Source organism: Giraffa tippelskirchi, chromosome 3 (genome assembly GCF_054371585.1).
Source record: "Giraffa tippelskirchi isolate mGirTip1 chromosome 3, T2T-mGirTip1v1.2.pri, whole genome shotgun sequence".
NCBI lineage: Eukaryota > Metazoa > Chordata > Mammalia > Artiodactyla > Giraffidae > Giraffa > Giraffa tippelskirchi.
The window spans coordinates 182,640,978-182,661,111 of NC_137277.1; the positions used below are offsets into that span (position 1 = coordinate 182,640,978).

At 50.6% G+C, this 20,134-nt stretch overlaps 1 protein-coding gene across 1 annotated transcript in view; it reads left to right on the forward strand.

Moving 5' to 3' along the window:
- Window positions 1–997: 997 nt before the first annotated feature.
- The window catches only part of SLC9A1 (solute carrier family 9 member A1), a 55,212-nt gene continuing 36,075 nt past the window's right edge, over window positions 998–20,134 (forward strand). Inside the window, exon 1 of the mRNA XM_081580451.1 lies at window positions 998–2,181. Within this exon, the coding sequence (XP_081436577.1) occupies window positions 1,830–2,181 (352 nt within the window). The 5' untranslated portion in view covers window positions 998–1,829. The remainder of the gene's footprint in view (window positions 2,182–20,134) is intronic.

Below are 20,134 nucleotides of genomic sequence, written 5' to 3' on the forward strand. Positions count from 1 at the left end.
AAAAAGGAAATCCTGGACCCAGAGACAGAGGCCCAGGGAGATCACCAAGCGAAGATTGGCGTTATCATGGAGAACCAAAGATTGTTACAAACCACCAGGAGCTAGGAGAGGTACCTGGAAGAGATTCTTCCTCACAACCCTCAGAAGTCCTCTGCTGACCCCTTGACTTCAGACCTCTGACCTCCAGGATGTGAGACAATAAATTTCTATTCTTTAAGCCGCTCAGTTTGTGGAACTTTGTTACAGCAGTCCTAGAAAATCAACATAACTATTTTCATACTAGCCAAGGAACTCTCTTGGCCTGTTTCTTCATCTGCAAAGCTGGAAGCATAATCATGGTTCCATGTCCTCAGTTCTATTCTAAACACTTTACATAGGTTATCTCATTTAGTCATCAGATATACTTTACTACTGGTTTCCCTGGTAGCTCCGTGGGTAAAGACTCTGCCTGTAGTGTGGGAGACCAGGGCTCGATCCCTGGGTTGGGAAGATCCCCTGGAGAAAGAAATGGCAACCCACTCCAGTACCCTTGCCTGGAAAATCCCATGGACAGAGGAGCCTGGTGGGCTGCAGTCCATGGGGTTGTAAGGAGTTGGGCACGACTAAGCCACTAACACAACATACTTTACTACAGCAGCATTAGCAGGTATAGGTACTCCTGTTATCTCCACTTTTTCAGATGAGATAGCTGTGGAATAGAGAGGTTAAGTAATTTGCTCAAGGTCACATGGTAACTAAATATCTAAGACAATAATACATCATTCACGTTTGCTGGGAAGTCTCCATGAGACTGTGAACGTGGATGTGAACGTGCTTTGTAATTAGCAGAGCATTTTACCCTTTTTAAAGTTATAATCTCTGTAGATGCTGGACTTTTTTGGCCATCTCTGACTCTTCCCTTCTCTTTCAACGCGATACTTCCTTTCCTCGGCGACAGGGGTCGCTGCACCGCGCGGGCACTGACAGGTCCTTCTAGCCCGCAGCGCCGGCTGCTCGCTGGTGCCTATAAGAGGCAGTACAGAGCTCAGTAGACAGCAGTCAGCCGCCGCCGGTGCCAGGGCCGGGGCTGCAACTGGAAGTGGAGCTGGACGCGGAGGAACTGAAGCTGGGCCGGGGCGCAGCGCAGCACCGCGCCGGGGCCGCAAGGAAGGGCGCTTCGCTGCTGGCCCACCGCGAGCCGCCCCCAGCCCGCGCCAAGGCGCCCTTTCTCCAGGCCGCCTGCCTCCGCCTTCCGCCTCCCTCCATTTCCCCGGAATCTCAGCCCGGCGCGCCTGCACCCCGGTCCTTCTTTGGGTGGGGAAGCTCCCGGACGCTCTCTGGCTTCACTCCTTTCTCGCAGCCTGGGCTCTCAGCTCCCTTTCTTCTTTTCCTGGACTGGGTCCCACCCCCTTCGATCCCCTTCTTTTAGCTCAGGCTCTCTGCTCCTTCCATTAGCAAGAGTCCCAGCAGCTCAGCCACTTTTCTCAGCAGAGGGTCCCCGCCCTCCCTTTTCCTTGCCTGGGGTACCCCCCATCCTATTCCTTCCTCTGTCCCTGGGGTGCCGCCTCTCCCCTCCCCCACCCCCTTTCCCAGGCCTGGAGTTCCAAACCTTTTGGTCTCTTATGGCCCTATCTGGGTCCTGGTCCCTCTTCCCCAGTTTGGCGTTCTAGATCGGGAACCCAGCCTTCTTTCCACCTCCAGAGGACTGCTTCCACAAAAACACATCTCTCAAACATGAACTTTGCCTAGAGACTCCCGCAGTCTCTCTTGCCCCCTCCTGCTGACCCCTTGCTACCTATGTCCCAGGTCTTACTCTCATTTTGCTAAGGGTCCCGGGGGTAAGCAGCGGGATGCTTCTGTGGTCTGGCGCCAGTGGCCTCCCTCCGCCTCGAATCTTCCCTTCGTTGCTCGTCGTGGTAGCCTTGGTGGGTCTGCTACCCGTTCTCAGAAGCCATGGCCTCCAGCCCAGCCCGACCGCCAGCACCATCAGAGGCTCAGAGCCGCCCCGGGAACGCTCGATTGGGGATGTCACCACCGCCCCACCGGAGCTCGCCCCCGAGAGCCGCCCTGTTAACCATTCCTTCGCTGAACACAGCCCAAAGGCTCGAAAGGCCTTTCCAGTCCTGGGCATCGACTACCAACACGTGCGCACACCCTTCGAAATCGCCCTCTGGATCCTACTGGCCTGCCTCATGAAGATAGGTAAGTCCACCTAGCCCCCGATGTTTCCGCTGTCACCTAGCTGATGAGCCTGTTGCCCATCCTTACCGCTCGAAGCTGCCCAAGAATGAGGGTCTGGACTGCTCCTGTATAGTAGGCAGCCTCCATCCGGCCATCCTAATGCTTCTCAAACTTGAGTTCTGCGGCCTCCTCACACGGGAGCCGGGTATTGTTCATGGGAGAGAGCAGGACTGGAGGATGCTTCTGGTCCTGGGTACCTTCAGCGAGGCTCCCAGGCCTGGCAGGTCTCCTCTGGAGCCAGGTGCCCAGCTGTGTGTGTGTGAGACAGGCGTGTCTTCAGCAAGTGACACAGTCTGCTCTGTCAGTAGCCACCAGTGTAATTACATGCTTCATGGAAGGCTGTTCCAGGATGGAGGATCTTTCTACTTGGTTTGCCTAAGGAGTTTGGGTAGAGTGGGGAACGTGTGTGCTGGAGACTTACAGGTGTGGTGGAAGATGAGGCATCACTGTATTCTTACCTTCCTTCCTTCATCCCTGGAGTGTTATCTGTCAGCTCTGCCTGCTCAGGCTGGTCAGGAGCTCCTGAGTCAGTTTCCGGCCCGGGAATGCCATTCTTTATACAGTTTATGGGACAGGGGGCCTTGGGAATTCCTGAAGTCTGGTTTGAGGCGGGGGAGGGAGAGTGGAGGAGGGTCAAGCACCAGGTTGCACCCTGCTGTGTCTCAACGTGCTGTCCAGCCGGGCCAGTCATGGTGGCCTGCCTGCTACTCAGCCAAGTGGGAGAGGGACCGGTGGAGAAGCTCAGGATGTTCTGATATGAAGAGACTTTGAAATGTTCTTTTTGGAAGAAGGAAACAGAAAAGTGGTTCCCCTCCAGAGGCTTGTCTCCCCGCTAGGTCTGGGCACTCTGTTCTGCTGGGTGATAGATGCTGGAGATGCTCCAGATGATAGATGCTCCAGATGCTGCCGGAGCTCCCTAGAGCCTGCACAACCCAGAAGTCCCTGGAAGTGGTGTCCTGGGGGGCTTTGACATCCGCCTTTGCCTTTTTAGCCCCCAGCTAGCTGTGGAAGACACGAGGGCCTGGGACTCTACTGGTCTGGGTTTGCAGAGTTTGTGATTCTTGGCAGGAAGCCTTGCAGCTCTCCCAAGGACACGCGGGAGCTGAGGGCGATGCCAGGCTGGTATGAGACAGGCTCGGGGACATGCTGCAGGAGGGCCCGGGGGCTTCTGTTGTGACGGATCTAGGAGCTGGCTTCCTGATTCAGGGCTTTGGTGCTGTGACAGTGGCAGGCCTGTACATGGGGCTGGGCCACCAGCACCTATCCCCTGAAGGCAGCCCGGGAAAAAATCAAGGCCGGGGCGAGGGGAGTCATGTGTACTGATTCTGACAAATACATGACCTTGAACAAACTGGGCTTTTTTCTGCAGATCTCGCCCACCTGTGAAACCAGCAAGAGTCTCTAAATTTGACCATATGCGTTGAATCCTGAACCCCCTGTGTCCTAATTTGTTGTAAGAAGCTGAAGTGACTGATGTGTCATTTGCCTGTGTGAGACCAGGAAGAGGCCTCACAGTCACTATTTATAAATTGCCCTCCTCCCCTCTCCAACCCCGTCACCTCCCAGCCGCACCTGGCATTGTGTTAGGGTATGGGGCGGGGCAGGGGGGACTAGTGCATGCACGGTGGGTCTCGGTGACTTCTGGTGGGTTGACAGCATGACCACTAAGCTCCTACTGTGGCCAGTCAGGAGTTTGTCCCTGCAGGCCTGACTCCAGTCCTAATGGGACCAGGTTTGGCCTGATTTGTCCCCACCAAAACTGTGCTGGGACCCCGGGCAGTTGGCAGAGGTGGTGCCATGACACGGGTGTCTGCCTGGAAGTTAGGAAACTTGGCCTTTTGTCCCGTCTCCCTTGTGACCTTGGGCCAGTGACGCCTCTCCACTTGTCAGCTGATCTTTGTGGCTTCTTCCAGGTCTGACATTTCTGCCATTCCACTGACTTGGGTAACCCTGGCAAGTCATTCAGCCTTGGGCCACAGTTTTCCCATTGTAAAAGTGAGGATGCTGGATATGATCTCTGAGGGCCTTTGCAGTTGCGAGAGACTGTGTCTCTGCTTTGACAGGACGTTTTTCTGCCTCTGGAAACAGGGGTGCCCTCGCACCTGGCCATCCTGGGGAAGAGAGTAGAAAGAAAGGTGATCTTAAGAGTCCCTGTTCAGGTGGCAGAAAGTAAAAGCCCATTTCCCCCTTTTTGTTTGGCTGTTTGTTTTTTGGCACACAACTTGAGAGATCTCAGTTCCCCAACCAGGGACTGAGCCGAGGTTGCGGGAGTCAAAGCCTGGAATCCTAACCCCTTGGCCACCAGGGAACTCCCCCTGCCCCCTTTGCAGTGTTGAACTGAGGTTGGCACCACTCTGTCCCTTACCCTCTCTGACACTAAGTTTTCTCAAGTATAAAAAGGGGGGAATACTAGTATCCAGTTATAGTGCTGCTGATGTGGTGAGGACAGAAATTAACGCACGTAAAGCTGCTTTTGTGCTTACAGGAAGCGCTCAGTGAGGTGCAGCCACCCCTGTTGGTAGTTTGACCACCTCAGGTAAATGCCTTCCTACCTCAGCCTCCTAGAACCTTCCTCGGAGGCTGGAGGATACAGATCTCTCAGCCTGGGCTGCTACCAGGAGCCCTTCCTTCAGGTTTCAGGAAGGACTGAAAGTCAGTCCCACCAACTTTATTCTTCCTTTTGCTTTAGCAGTTCCTGTGGGGAAGGGACGTGGTAGCAGCTGACTCAGGGGGCGGGCTGGGGGACCGAGGCCGTGCTCCCTCGCTACTATACTCTGGAGCCTCGGCGTTCGTCTTGGGGTCTTGCCTCTTCTCTCAGTGCCCCAGCGTAGGTAGGCACCCTGTTGGAGGCCTCATTCTGTCATCTGTGACAGCTGCTTCCCTGGCACGTTACCCCTCCTTTAAGAACAGAAGGTGCTGTGTGCAGTTCTCACTCTTGTTCTGGTCGTGGAGCAGAGCCTCAGGTAGACACTGGCCGAGGGTGGATGGCATTAGAGCTGGAGATTAAAAAAAAATTCCTCACCTGTACACCCATGGCTGATTCATGTCAATGTATGGCAAAAACCATTACAATATTGTAAAGTAATTCGTCTCCAATTAAGATAAAGAAATAAATTTAAAAAAATAATAAAATGATGCTATGAAAAAAAAATCCTTTTGGCCTCACAGGCACAGCATGTGGAATCTTAGTTCACGACCAGGAATTGAACGGGTGCCCCCTGCAGTGGAAGCGCAGAGTCTTAACCCCTGGACCTCCTGGGGAAGGCCCTAGAGCTGAAGTTCTAGAGGAGATGCTTCTGGGTTCTTTCTGAGTGACTCAGTGGGTGACATGGGGCAAGCCTCTTCCCTACTCGGGCCTTTTCTCTGTCTCTGACAGTCAGGGATTCTTGCCTTTTCCTTCATGGGGAGGGCCTAGTGATGTGAGTTGGGGGTGAGCCCATTGGGAGAACTGTGAGAATGACTCCAAGCCCTGGGTAGGACCACTCCGCATCCCACCCCACCCCACACAGGTTTGGACCCTGCATGAATCTCGCTTTGTCTCTCTGTTTACTCGGCTCCCAGTCCTGTGTGTGTTTCAAGGGAGCGCCTCTCTGTAACCCAGCTCTCCACTGGCACCCCACACAGTTATTTACCCACGTCCAGCTCCTGGCAGCCTGTGAGGTAGGTATTCAACTTGTCTCCTGACCACAGTGAAAAAAAAAGCCCTCCTTTGTCCCTTCACATCTTATAGCTTTTCTTGGTTTTAGTCTTTGCAAGGGGCGTCCTGCCATGTCCTCCTCAGAACAGGTCTGTGAGGAGGGGAGGTGAGGGGTCATTATTGCCCAGTTCACACGTGTGGATATCAGACTCAATGGCTGGTTTCCTGTGTAAGACTAGAACTCGCTTCTCTCACTTCTCAGAAGGAGAGAGGAACAACTTAAAGGTCACCTTGAAACTGTCCCTAGAAGCCCAGGTGGAACTCTCCAAAAAGGAAAAGGTGACCTTTTTCTCTTTGGGAAGAAACAGCAGAATGCCCGTGGGACAGTGTGGGGAGGTCAGCTGGGGCCTGGGAGGGAGGTTCAGGTAGGAGACCTGGGTCCTGAGGTGCCAGGGCACTTGGAGGGCCTCTGCTGGTCGTGTGGCCTGGACTTCCCTCAGCTGAGCCCCCACGAGGCGCCCCTCTCCTCTCCATCCTGCCTGTCATGGCCGCTCCCACTCCAGTTCTGGTGGGAAGGACAGACAAGGTCACAAAGTCTGGGCTCTGCCCCTGGTACCTGCGTGACCAGGCACCTGGTGTCTCTGAACCTGACTTGCCTCGTCAGGAGGGTGAGGATGCCATCTCTGTCTTCCAGGATCGATGCAGAGGCCGAACGTGGGATGCCCAGCACAGAGTCCAGCACTGTGTTGGCTTTTCAGGGCTTGTTCAGGTTCCTCCCCTTTGGGCGGTCTTCCCAGGCCACTCCAGCCCACAGCCGTTGCTTTCATTTCTCCCCCAAAGCCATATCCCTTATTGTTTATCCACAACTTTGGCATCCGGCCTAGCCTGCCCTGTGACATCTCTTCTGTTGGGGGGCTGTGTGTTTTAAAAAGAATGACCATTTATTGAGTATCTACAGAGTAGTGTCAGGCACTTTCCAGAAGTAATCTCATTTAATTCTTACTAAAATCACATGAGAGAAAGGCTATCTCTGTTTCACAGATGAGGAAACAGCTCAGAGGGGTTATCCGCTGTGATGTGGAGCTGCCATTCTCTGTTTGAGTCATGGCACAGCCTCCTCTCAGGGTACAGCTGCATCTCCCACCCTCACGTTCCCCTCAGCAGATGCCAAGGCTCGCAGGGAGTAGCTGCCCAGCTCACCGTACCTGCTAGCGGGGATTTTAGTACTCCCTGTCGGAGCTGGCTGCTTCCCATGTGGCTCAATGGTCAAGAATCTGCCTGCCAATGCAGAAGACGCGGGTTTGATCCTTGGGTCAGGAAGATCCCCTGGAGAAGGAAATGGCAACCTACTCCAGTATTTTTGTCTGGGAAATCCCAAGGACAGAGGAGCCTGGTGAGCTACAGTTCACGCGGTTGCAAAGAGTCGGACACAACTTAGTGACTGAGCATGCACGCCTTAGGGGCTAGCACTTGTTGATGGCAGGAGCTCTCTCCCTCCACTGAGAGAGCCATCAGGGTTCTGTGCCGGCATCCTCTGTCCCCGTGAATCCCGCAGCTGGGCTGGGCCTATCCCTTGTCCTCTGCTAGTGATCCTGCCTGCCATCTCTTTGCTCTCTCAGTGGTCTGACCCAGCTTGCTTCTTCCCTGCCTGGATGGGGGAGGACCAATTAGAGGGTCATTTCCTTTTGCCAGCAGAGGTGGCTAACCTTGTGATTACCATCTCCTGCCTCTGGGTGGGAAGCCTGCTGGGCTGCTTTGGGTTACCCTTGGGGCCCAGCAGGGTCCCCTGAGAGGCAGCCTCTGTGTTGAGAGCAGGTGGCATGATTGTCTTGAGCCCTTTTAGGCAGGGGGAGTTTAGCAGTAATTCTCATTAGTATTGTAACTTGTTTCCAAAGCACTTGCATATATACTGTTTAATTCTGATCTTCTCAATGGTCCTGTGGGCTAGAATGGCAGGTGGTGCTTTTGTTTTCGTTAATATTTATTTATTTATTTGGCTGCACTGGGTCTTAGTTGCAGCACACAGGGAGCTTCAGTTTTCGTTGTGGAATGGAAATTCTTACTTGCGACATGCGAGATCTAGTGCCCTGACCAGGGATCGAACCCAGACCCCTTGCATTGGGAGCATGGAGTCCTATCCACTGGATCACCAGGGAAGTCCCTCGCAGGTGGTGTTGATGTACTCATTTTACATCTAAGGAAACCTCAGGCGGGTCACTTAACAAGTAAGGACTCAGTCCCTGGACTTATAACCCAAGGCCCTGTCCTCTTTCCTGCCTGGTCAGGTCATTGTGAAGACAAAGGAAGACCAGAGGTCCCAAGAGGCTTTAACTAGAGTAAATGACCAGACACATTCCTGTTGGTACCCTGAATGGTTGACAGGAGGGACAGTTTTCTCTTGGAGGAAGGAAGGGCTAAAGGAGCATGGTGGTTTGGGTTGCGCTGGAGCCCAGGCCACCTCAACTCCAAGTTCTTGATCCCTTAAACACACCTAGTATTTGTATGAAGAAAGAGTGTGAGCGTGTGAAGGCTGACAGCCTTGGGATCTGTCATTCTCCTAGTCTGTGGAGCAGCAAACTTTTGAAATGGAGAGCTTTCCCTTTCTCTTGATGTGTTGTAGGCCCTCTGGGAGGAGAAAGGAGAGGCAGAGGAGTGAACTACAGCAGAAAACATACTGGATGGGGCAGAAGAGGGAAAGTCAAGAGACCTGAGATCTAGTTCTAGCTTTTTGCTGCCTAACTGTGTGACCTTTTAGGCAAGGCACTGCTTCTCTGAGCTCTCATTGCCTCATTCGCAGTATTTACGTTAAATACTTGTTAATTATGTGAGCTATCACATACCAAGCTCCTGTTTGAGACACTGTGTCAGATATTATCCAGCTGGAAAGCACTGGGGTTGAAGCCCAGATCTGTGTGACTTTGGAGCTTGTGTTCTTTTCATCATCATGCCCTGATTCCCTTTCAGTTCAAAAGTTTTCTTTTTCCCAAGATCATTTTAAAATAAGGAGGGAATAAAGGCATTTCAAGTCGTGGCTGCTCTCTATAGATCACTTCTTGGGTTGTGGGAGGCATAAAACTGTGTGCCCCCCTCCCCCACAAAGCCTTGCTGTGAAGTAAATAGGCCTTCTCGGAGGTGGTGGCATTCAGAAATACGGGAGGGACCTGGGCTCCCTTCGGGAATGCCAGCCTGTGTGCAGCTGGCTGGCGGGCCTGCCTCTCTCCCTCCCTCCTCCTGTCTCCCCCCACCCCCTTTCCTTCCGTGGTGGGGAGAGAAGGCTCACTCAGCAAACCCAGGACCTGGGTTATCCCTGAGTCATCCATCGCCTGTGTGGGCCTCCTTCTGCAGCGCTCACTCCCCCTGCAAATGTCTGAGTCAGACACGTCTCCCCAAGGTTGTCTGCACACACTGCGCTGGGCCCGACCATCTCTTTAGATGCCGACAAACATCAACTGGTACTTTAAGGCAGCCCGTGATTACATGTGGGTATTTTTAATCTTATAGGCTAATCTAATTTTAACTGAACTAGGTTTTGAGTTGGGCTCGGATCAGTGGGCTGCCCCCGCCCCTCCGCCTTTGCTGAAATCATGCTGACTTCATTTCCTTCCCCCCTAAAGTTCTATCAACACATGAGGCCAGTTTGGGGGTCTGTTAGGTCAGACGTGACACCTGAGTTCTGACACTGACTTGATGCGAGTCTGGATTTTCCCCAAATTACCCAGGCAAGCGCTTTCCTGAAAAGATAGCGTCCTTAAGCAGCTCCGAGCGAGATTCAGAAGAAGTCCTATTCCTTCCCTAGTCCCCTGCCCAGTCCCTTGGGGGGGGGGCACTTGCCCCCTAAGCCCAGACTGGCCCTTCCACAGCGCTGGGCCTATTTGAGACCAGGTCACAGAAGGCTTTCACTTTTCACTTTCATGCACTGGAGAAGGAAATGGCAACCCACTCCAGTATTCTTGCCTGGAGGGTCCCAGGGACAGGGGAGCCCCGTGGGCTGCCATCTATGGGGTCGCACAGAGTCGGACACGACTGAAGCGACTTAGCAGCAGCAGCAGCACAGAAGGCAAAGAGGTGACATCACAGACGTGTACCAGCAGAGTTTATAAGCTCACCAAAATAAGAAGCAGCTAACACTTACATAGCACTACTGTGTGCCAGACAAACTAATGGAGGCTCTGGCTTCAAGCTGGCCAGCCAGGACTGAGGGCAGCTAATTAATTCGTCTGTTCCAGTTGAGGTCGTAGAGGGAAATGAGCCCCGACCAGCAGGCTCTGAGCTTGGCGGCCCATCGGACAACCAGGAAGAGTGAGAGACCCAGGCCTGGCTCACCAGGAGCTTCCAGTCTGCTTGGAGAAAATGGTCTCTCTGTGCTGAGGGCTGGGCGGACTCCTGGCAGAGTCAAAGTTCAGAGGGGACAGGCAGTCCCCGAGGGCACGGGTGGTTAGGGAAGCCTTCTCAGAGGAGGGGGAACTTGAGCCAGTCCTGAAGATGGAGAGGAATTAGGGAAGCCGGCAGGACAGAGAGAGCTGTTCTTAGTACGTGATTCCTACAAGAATGTCAGCCCGTTGAGGGCAGAGCTTTCATTTGCTTTCTCCTCTGTGCCTGGCATGGAAGAAGGGCTCCGAAAGATCTCAGGGGACAAGTGAGTGTATGACTGACTTCCATGTAGAGATAGTGTCCACGGAAAGCTATGTTTGAGGCAGACAGGAGACCCACCTGACACAGAGGGATGTCAGGCGTCAGCCAGCCCAGCCTCCCCTCCACCTCTCCCATCTCCCTCTGCCTTGCGCTAATGGAGGATCTGCAAGGGCATCCTCTCTGAGCTGGGTGGGGTCTCTGTGGGAGAGTCTGGATCCATTTGGTTTGCCCTCAATTTGTGTAAGTAAAAGCAAGATACCAGAGCCTCCTCAGGGAGCCACCAAGAGCCCTAATTGAATTTAGCTTTTCCTGGTAAGATTCCTCAAGTCATCAACCGCACCATGACTGTGAATTAATGAGACCAGTGGCCATAAACTATGCAAAAAGGCAGTCTCGCTAATTTATAGTTTACCCGGACAGGAGGACTTATGGCTTCTCTTTGTTTCTATTTGTGTGTTGGAGGTGGGCTGGGGCCAGAATCCCCTTTCGGTGGCAGGTTTATTTTTATAATTTGAATACATAAAACATATTCATGGTAAAACAAAACAAACAAAAATAAAATCCAGCAGTAGAGAAGGGTATTAAGGTAAATGTTAGCCTCCTCACTTCTCTGACCACCTCCACTGTCACACTCCCCAGACGTTACCCCTATTCACTTTCTTGTACACCTTTTCAGAAACTCTCATGCATGTGTGAGTGTGGGAGTGTGAGGACAAATTTAGCTTTTTTTTTTTTAAGCGTATTTTTAAAAATTTGTTATTTATTTTTGGCTGTGCTGGGTCTTCATTGCTGTGCAGGATTTTCTCTAGTTGCAGCAAGTAGGGGCTACTCTCCAGTTGCAGTGCACAGGCTTCTCGTTGCTGTGGCCTTTCTTATTGTGCAGAGCACTGGCTCTAGAGCAGGCAGACTCCAGTAGTTGCGTCATGTGGGCTCAGTAGTTGGGTTCCTGGGCTCTAGAGACTAGGCTCATGGGCTTAGTTGCTCCGTGGCAGGTGGGATCTTCCCAGACCAGAGATCAAACCCATGTCAACTGCATTGGCAGGCGGATTCTTTACCACTGAGCCACCAGGGAAGCCCCCAGATTTAGTTTTTATAAAGCCACTTGTGTAAGGAAAAGAGCTCTAGGCTTGGAATCAGGGACTGAGTCTAGTCCTAGCTCCGCCTCTTTTTATGAATATTGATCTGTGGCATGTCATTTTGCTTCCCTGGGCCTTAGTTTCCCTGTCTGCTGGTTTCAGTTGCTGAAAGGCTCTCTGGGACATTTCAGTAGGAAAGGCAGTCGTCCCAGGGGAGCTTCTGCTCTTGTGAGGCCTGGGCAGACAGGCTCTTGGAGGGAGATTTCCACAGCCCCATTGTTTTGGGGAATGGTCCACTGCTGTCATGAACCCTAGCTTCAAAGCACAGAGTTCTCATATTCATGATCATGGTCATCTCCAACTCTGGTTCAGGGTTATGGGGTTAAATAAGTGGGTCCACAGAGAGCCAGCTCTCTTGCTTGGGAAGAAAGTACAGGTGGGAACTTGCATGGCTCTGGCTGAGATGCTGAGGGGCTCCGAGAGGAGGAGAAGAGATGAGGCAAGGCTCCCTGGAGAAGGTGATCTTGAGCAGTGGGCCAGGTGAAGAAGAGGAACATCACTTGACAGTGATGGGAGGCTTGCTGTTAGAAGGGATCCTGGCTTAGGTGAGAGAAGGGACTGGGTGACCTGCTTTTCTTCTAGGATCAGGTTTCTAAGAGTCTTTCTGAGTCCTTGATGGAGTTTGGGGGGCCCATGGTACCCCCCCAAAATAGACTACAAATATTTGTGTGTTTTTATCATAGGAAGAAAGCCCATGGTAGCCACAGATAGCAACAGGATCTATTCCCCGCTCCCCTGTCCCCGCCAAAAATGTTAAGAGCTTTGACCCTTTGTCCTGTGGGACTCTGAAGACAAGTAAAGGACTTTCCTCGGATGAGTGTGTGTTAGTTGCTCAGTCGCATCTGACTCTTTGCGACTCCATGGACTGTAGCCCACCAGGCTTCTCTGTCCATGGAATTCTCCAGGCAAGAATACTGGAGTGGGTAACCACTTCCTTCTCCAGTGGATCTTCCTGACCCAGGGATCGAACCCAGGTCTCCTGCATTGCAGGCAGATTCCTTACCGTCTGAGCCACCAGAAGTGGTAGTTAATTCTGTCCTCAGTGGGGTTTGCCTGGGGAACTGCAGAACTCCTTCTAGGTACAGGGAATGAACCCCGTTAGAATAAGCAAGCTGTGTCCTGGGAGAAGAGAGGGAAAATGACTCTGTAAAGTAGAGAAAAACTTTTTTGGATTGGGGATCAAAGCAGACAAGAGAGGCCCCCTTGCCCAGTGTAGGCTGGCAAGGTACTAGGTTCATTCTGCCCCCTGGTCTGCTGGGTTTCCAGGGTGAGCACTGCTCATACCCTGGGAGGTCACTCAGGCCTTCTGCCGTTTTTCTGTTTAAAGTGGCCAAGGCCCAGACAGTCCTCTGAGACTCTGTTAGGTGAAACAGCTACCTTGGAGGCAGTGAAAACAAGGCCTTGCCTCTGAAGGGGATAAGCTTTGAAGGCATAATACTAGGCAGTCTCGACTGGCTTCTGCTGTTTCTTGGATTGAGGACCGCCACCTCCTGCTCTGACCCTGCTTCTGGGAGTGAAAATAGAGAATATTATTCTACCTGTAGGATATTAGAGGTAGAAAGAACCTAATCATAGCCTGTGGCCCCCGGACCCAAAGGGGAACTGGAGATGTTTTGATCCAGTCCTCTCATCTCCCCATTAAGGCACAGAGAGGATGTGCCCAGTGTCACATGAATTAATGGCAGAGGGAGGGCTTTCCCTGTTCTGTTAACTAACCCAGGGGTCTCTAGGCAGTAAGAGCTGGACCAAGAGGAAGGGCCATGGTCTTTGGCCTGGATGTTGGTATCTGAGCAGTGGCAGCTGTCTGCATGCATGCTTAGTCACTTCAGTTGTGCCCAACTCTTTGAAACCCTATGGACTTAGCCCGCCAGGCTCCTCTGTCCATGGGATTCTCCAGGCAAAAATACTGGAGTGGTTTGGTTGCTATCTCCTGCTCTAGGAGATCTTCCCGACTCAGGGATCGAACCCATGTTTCCTACAGCTCCTGCATTGGCAGGTGGATTATTTACTGCTAAGCCATGGGGGAAACCCAGTAGCTCTCTCAGTTCAGTCGCTCAGTCGTGTCCGACTCTTTGCGACCCCATGAATTGCAGCATGCCAGGCCTCTCTGTCCATCACCAACTCCCTAGTAGCTCTCTAGTGGGCCCTAAAAGCCTAAGGAAGGGCAGCTTCCTACTGGACTTTCTATCAAAAGAGCTGTTCCTGGCCAGGAAGCCATTTGGCTTTGTCCAAACAGGTCCTTGCTGGAGAACCAAGTGCAAGCCGTGCAACCCAGAAGCTTCTGCTCTCACCCATCGGATTCTTCGGGCCTTTGACTCCTTTACAAACCAGCAATGAGCCTGAGTGCTCTGATTTTTATTGGATCTTTGCCATCAATCCAGGGGGATGAGATCTTATCTCCTGGGGCCAGGGCCCGTAGGAATCTGGATGTCATACCAGGTAGGCAGGATGCCAGCATGGAGGTAGGGCCAGCTCACCCCACTGAGCCCAGCCCAAGACTCTGAGTACAGCTCGGTGGGGGAGGGGAGCCAGTACTCTACCACACCCTCTGGGCCTGTCTGACTGGTGGAGCTAATAAAGACACACAAGAACTGCTTCTCTCAAGGAGCTTAAGGATTCACCTGAGGAATTCAGTGTAGATGCAGAAGAGTCAGGCAATAGAAAGCGGGTATGAGTCGAGGTGCAGATAGAATTCTTTGAGGGTAGAGAGGAGGCAGAAGGACCTTCCTGGGACTTGCCCAGTGGTCCAGTGGCTAAGACCCCCATGCTCCCAATGCAGGGGGCCCGGTTTCAATCCCTAGTCAGAACTCTAGATCCCACAAGCCGCAACTAAGACCTGGTACAACCGACTCAATGGACATGACTTTGAGTAGGCTCCGGGAGTTGGTGATGGACAGGGAAGCCTGGCGTGCTGCAGTCCATAGGATTGCAAAGAGCTGGACACAACTGAGCGACGGAACTGAACTGAACAACCAAAATTAATAAATAAATATTAGGGAAAAAAAAAAAAGGAAGACCTTTCTACCTTGGAGGACCAAGGAGGCTTCATGGAGATGACCGGTGAACTAGGCCTTAAAGAACAGGTCGGATTTAGATGAGACGCTTGAGTGAAACAGGGCTTACTGGGCACAGCCCAAAGCTTCGACTTGGGGCAGTACTTTCAGATTGCAGAGAGTGGCCCAGAGCAGTTTCCTCAGGAAACATGGTGGTTAGGAACAGAGGCTTCGCAACTTGACTGTTCAGTTCAGTTCAGTCGCTCAGTCGTGTCTGACTCTTTGCAACCCCATGAATCGCAACACACCAGGCCTCCCTGTCCATCACCAACTCCCGGAGTTTACCCAAACCCATGTCCATCGAGTCAGTGATGCCATCCAACCATCTCATCCTCTGTCGTCCCCTTCTCCTCCTGCCCCCAGTCCTTCCCAGCGTTAGGGTCTTTTCCAATGAGTCAACTCTTCGCATGAGGCGGCCAAAGTATTGGAGCTTCAGCTTCAACATCAGTCCTTCCAATGAACACCCAGGACTGATCTCCTTTAGGATGGACTGGTTTGATCTCCTTGTAGTCCAAGGGACTCTCAAGAGTCTTCTCCAACACCACAGTTCAAAAGCATCAATTCTTCGGTGCTCAGCTTTCTTCACCGTCCAACACTCACATCCATACATGACCACTGGAAAAACCATAGCGTTGACTAGACGGACCTTTGTTGGCAAAGTAATGTCTCTGCTTTTAAATATGCTATCTAGGTTGGTCATAACCTTCCTTCCAAGGAGTAAGCGTCTTTTAATTTGATGGCTGCAATCATTATCAGCAGTGATTTTGGAGCCCCAAAAATAAAATCTGACACTGTTTCCCCATCTATTTCCCATGAAGTGATGGGACCAGATGCCATGATCTTAGTTTTCTGAACGTTGAGCTTTAAGCCAACTTTTTCACTCTCCTCTTTCACTTTCATCAAGAGGCTCTTTAGTTCCTCTTCACTTTCTGCCGTAAGGGTGGTGTCATCTGCATATCTGAGGTTATTGATATTTCTCCCGGCAATCTTGATTCCAGCTTGTGCTTCATCCAGCCCAGCGTTTCTCATGATGTACTCTGCATAGAAGTTAAATAAACAGGGTGACAATATACAGCCTTGATGTACTCCTTTTCCTATTTGGAACCAGTCTGTTGTTCCATGTCCAGTTCTAACTGTTGCTTCCTGATCTGCATACAGGTTTCTCAAGAGACAGGTCAGATGGTCTGGTATTCCTATCTCTTTCAGAATTTTCCACAGTTTATTGTGATCCACACAGTCAAAGGCTTTGGCATAGTCAATAAAGCAGAAATAGATGTTTTTCTGGAACTCTCTTGCTTTTTTGATGATCCAGCAGATGTTGGCAATTTGATCTCTGGTTCCTCTGCCTTTTCTAAAACCAGCTTGAACATCTGGAAGTTCACAGTTCACGTATTGCTGAAGCCTGGCTTGGAGAATTTTGAGCATTACTTTACTAGCATGTGAGATGAGTGCAATTGTGCGATAGTTTGAGCATTCTTTGGCATTGCCTTTCTTTGGGATTGGAATGAAAACTGACCTTTTCCATTCCTGTGGCCACTGCTGAGTTTTCCAGATTTGCTTACATATTGAGTGCAGCATTTTCACAGCATCATCTTTCAGGATTTGAAATAACTCAACTGGAATTCCATCACCTCCACTAGCTTTGTTCGTAGTGATGCTTTCTAAGGCCCACTTGACTTCACATTCCAGGATGTCTGGCTCTAGGTGAGTGATCACACCATCGTGATTATCTGGGTCGTGAAGATCTTTTTTGTACAGTTCTTCTGTGTATTCTTACCACCTCTTCTTAATATCTTCTGCTTCTGTTAGGTCCATACCATTTCTGTCGAGCCCATCTTTGCATGAAATGTTCCCTTGGTATCTCTAATTTTCTTGAAGAGATCTCTAGTCTTTCCCAATCTGTTGTTTTCCTCTATTTCTTTGCATTGATCACTGAGGAAGGCTTTCTTATCTCTCCTTGCTATTCTCTGGAACTCTGCATGCAGATGGGAATATCTTTCCTTTTCTCCTTTGCTTTTTGCTTCTCTTCTTTTCCCAGCTATTTGTAAGGCCTCCTCAGACAGCCATTTTGCTTTTTTGCATTTCTTTTCCATGGGGATGGTCTTGATCCCTGTCTTCTGTACAGTGTCACGAATTTCTGTCCATAGTTCATCAGGCACTCTGTCTATCAGATCTAGTCCCTTAAATCTATTTGTCACTTCCACTGTATAATCATAAGGGATTTGATTTAGGTCATACCTGAATGGTCTAGTGGTTTTCCCTACTTTCTTCAATTTAAGTCTGAATTTGGCAATAAGGAGTTCATGATCTGAGCCACAGTCTGCTCCCGGTCTTGTTTTTGCTGACTGTATAGAGCTTCTCCATCTTTGGCTGCAAAGAATATAATCAGTCTGATTTCGGTGTTGACCATCTGGTGATGTCCATGTGTAGAGTCTTCTCTTGTGTTGTTGGAATAGGGTGTTTGCTATGACCAGTGCATTCTCTTGGCAAAACTCTATTAGCCTTTGCCCTGCTTCATTCTGTACTCCAAGGCCAAATTTTCCTGTTAGGCCAGGTGTTTCCTGACTTCCTACTTTTGCATTCCAGTCCCCTATAACGAAAAGGACATCTTTTTTGGGTGTTAGTTCTAAAAGGTCTTGTAGGTCTTCATAGAACTGTTCAAGTTCAGCTTCTTTAGCGTTACTGGTTGGGGCATAGACTTGGATTACCATGATATTGAATGGTTTGCCTTGGAAACGAACAGAGATCATTCTTGAACAGTATGAAAAGGTGAAAAGATAGGACACTGAAAGATGAACTCCCCAGGTCGCTAGGTGCCCAATATGCTACTGGAGATCAGTGGAGAAATAACTCCAGAAAGAATGATGGGATGAAGCCAAAGCAAAAACTATACCCAGCTGTGGATGTGACTGGTAATAGAAGCAAAGTCCGACGCTGTAAAGAGCAATATTGCATAGGACCCTGGAATGTTAGGTCCATGAATCAAGGCGAATTGGAAATGGTCAAACAGGAGATGGCAAGAGTGAACTTCGACATTCTAGGAATTAGCAAACTAAGATGGACTGGAATGGGTGAATTTAACTCAGATGGCCATTATATCTACTACTGTGGGCAGGAATCCCTTAGAAGAAATGGAGTAGCCATCATGGTCAACAAAAGAGTCTGAAATGCAGTACTTGGATGCAACTTGACAGACCTGGGTTCAAATCTTAGCTCAAATCTGTAGTGACTTGGGCAAGTCACTTTCCCTGTTTGAGTCTCAATCTGATGATCCCCGACATGGGGATCTTCCCAGGCAGCATGAGTGGTTAAAGAACCTGCCTGTCAGTGCAGGAGATGTAAGAGATGCAAGTTTGATCCCTAGATCAGGAAGACACCCTAGAGAAGAGAATGGCAACCCACTCTAGTATTCTTGTCTGGAGAATCCCATGGACAGAAGAGCCTGGCAGGCTACCGTCCATGGGGTCACAAAGAGTCAGATACAACTTAGCATGCATGCATGCAAACATGGGGTAACGCCTGGCAGGGGTGTCAGGAGGATTCAGGGAGAGTGCCCTTGTAAGATGTGTGGCACAGAGTTTGACACATTCTGAACATAATGATCAGTGGTGGCACTTAGGCGTCCTTCTCCAATCAGGAGGAGGAGAAATAGTGGCTTGTTTTCTGTGACTCCTGAATCTCCAGCAACTGAAAAATCACTCAGCAAGACTTCCTGATCCCTGCTGGCCATCCAGTGCTGTGCTAAATGCAGGGGTGAGGTGGCTGCGGATAAATAAAATTTATTATTTCAATGAAATGGGTGGAGCACTTTCGAGCATGCATTAGAAAACCTTTTGGAGAGATACTGTCATTTTCCTTTATACAAACAAGAAAACTGAGGTCCAGAATGTTTGGGTGACTTGCCTAGAATCACATAGCCTGACTGCGGCACAGTTGAAGCCAGACCCAGGGCTTCCCATTCCAAGTCCTGTGCTGTATCTCCTACATAACAGTCCTTTCCCCACCTCACTGGAGTAGCAAGACTTATCACTTAAAGCATTTAATGAGCAAAGCGAGATTTTGTATGACAATTTGATATGTAGCTATAAAAGCACTAAATTTTGCAGAACAGATGATGATTTTTAAAATAGACCCAGCTCTGATGAGGTGCCAGGTGATCTGTGCCAGTGTTAAGGGCAGAAGATTCTGCCACTTCATAACTGCATCACCTTGTCTGAGCCTCAATCTCCACAAGCAAATGGAATAATGTCTGTAAAGCCCCGAGCACATCATAAGCGCTCAGAAATGGGAGTTACCACCGTCCTGTAGCATTAAAGGAAGAGGAGGGGAATCCCCTGGTGGTCCAGTGGTTAGGACTCTGTGCTCTCACGGCTGAGGGTGTGGGTTCAATTCCTGGCAGGGAACTAAGATCCCACAAGCTACAAAGTGTGACCAAAAAAAAAAAAGAAAAGAAAAAAATTGTTTTAAAAAAAGAGGAGAGGGTGAAGTCTAGCAGTGGAGGATGATTTTAGGTAAGGGGGCTGGAGGATGTTGGGGTAGGGCTGACTGTCACTGTGACTGGGATGAGCATAGAATGAGACCATGAGCTGAAGTGTCTGAGTTTGGTCATCAGTTGGGAACCAGTCCATCCTAAAGGAGATCAGTCCTGAATGTTCATTGGAAGGACTGGTGTTGAAGCTGAGATTCCAGTAGTTTGGCCACCTAATGCGAAGAACTGACTCATCTGAAAAGACCCTGATGCTGGGAAAGATTGAAGACCGGAGGAGAAGGGGACGGCAGAGGATGAGATGGTTGGATGGCATCCCCAACTCAATGGACATGAGTTTGAGTAAACTGCGGGAGCTGGTGATGGACAGGGAAGCCTGGTGTGCTGCAGTCCATGGAGTCGCGAAGAGTCAGACACAACTGAGCGACTGAACTGAACTGAACTGGGAATGGGGAGAGATACACTCAGTTAACACTGATTCATGCCTGATAAATGCTGTGCTAAAGATGGAAAGATGAATAAATATAATCCCAGCCTCATGGGAGAGGCCAGTGTGTAAACAGGCACTTGCCATCTGCTGTGAAGTGCCACAGCAGGGGCCCTCAGAACTGTGGGTGCATGGGAAGAGTTGGGTGGCGGGCGATGGATCAGGAAGGCTTCCTGGAGCTTGACAGTTAAGCAGGAGTTTGCTCATCTCACATGGAGGGGGTGCTGGGCAAGGCGAGATGTGGGTAATGCGGAGCACAGATGATGCAGAGTCATCAACTTGTGCTTTTGAAACCCATGGCGCATCCTTCATCCCCTCCACGTCATCCCCAAATATGCTTCATCCACCTGCCTGGCTGGGCAGAGAAGCCGAGCCTCCCTGCGGAGTAGTGAGCACCAGGGATGGGCGTCCTCAGACACAGACGGTCTGCGGGGAGTTGCCCTTGAGTGAGACCTCCTGGTGCCTGGCCTTGTGCTGAGGGTT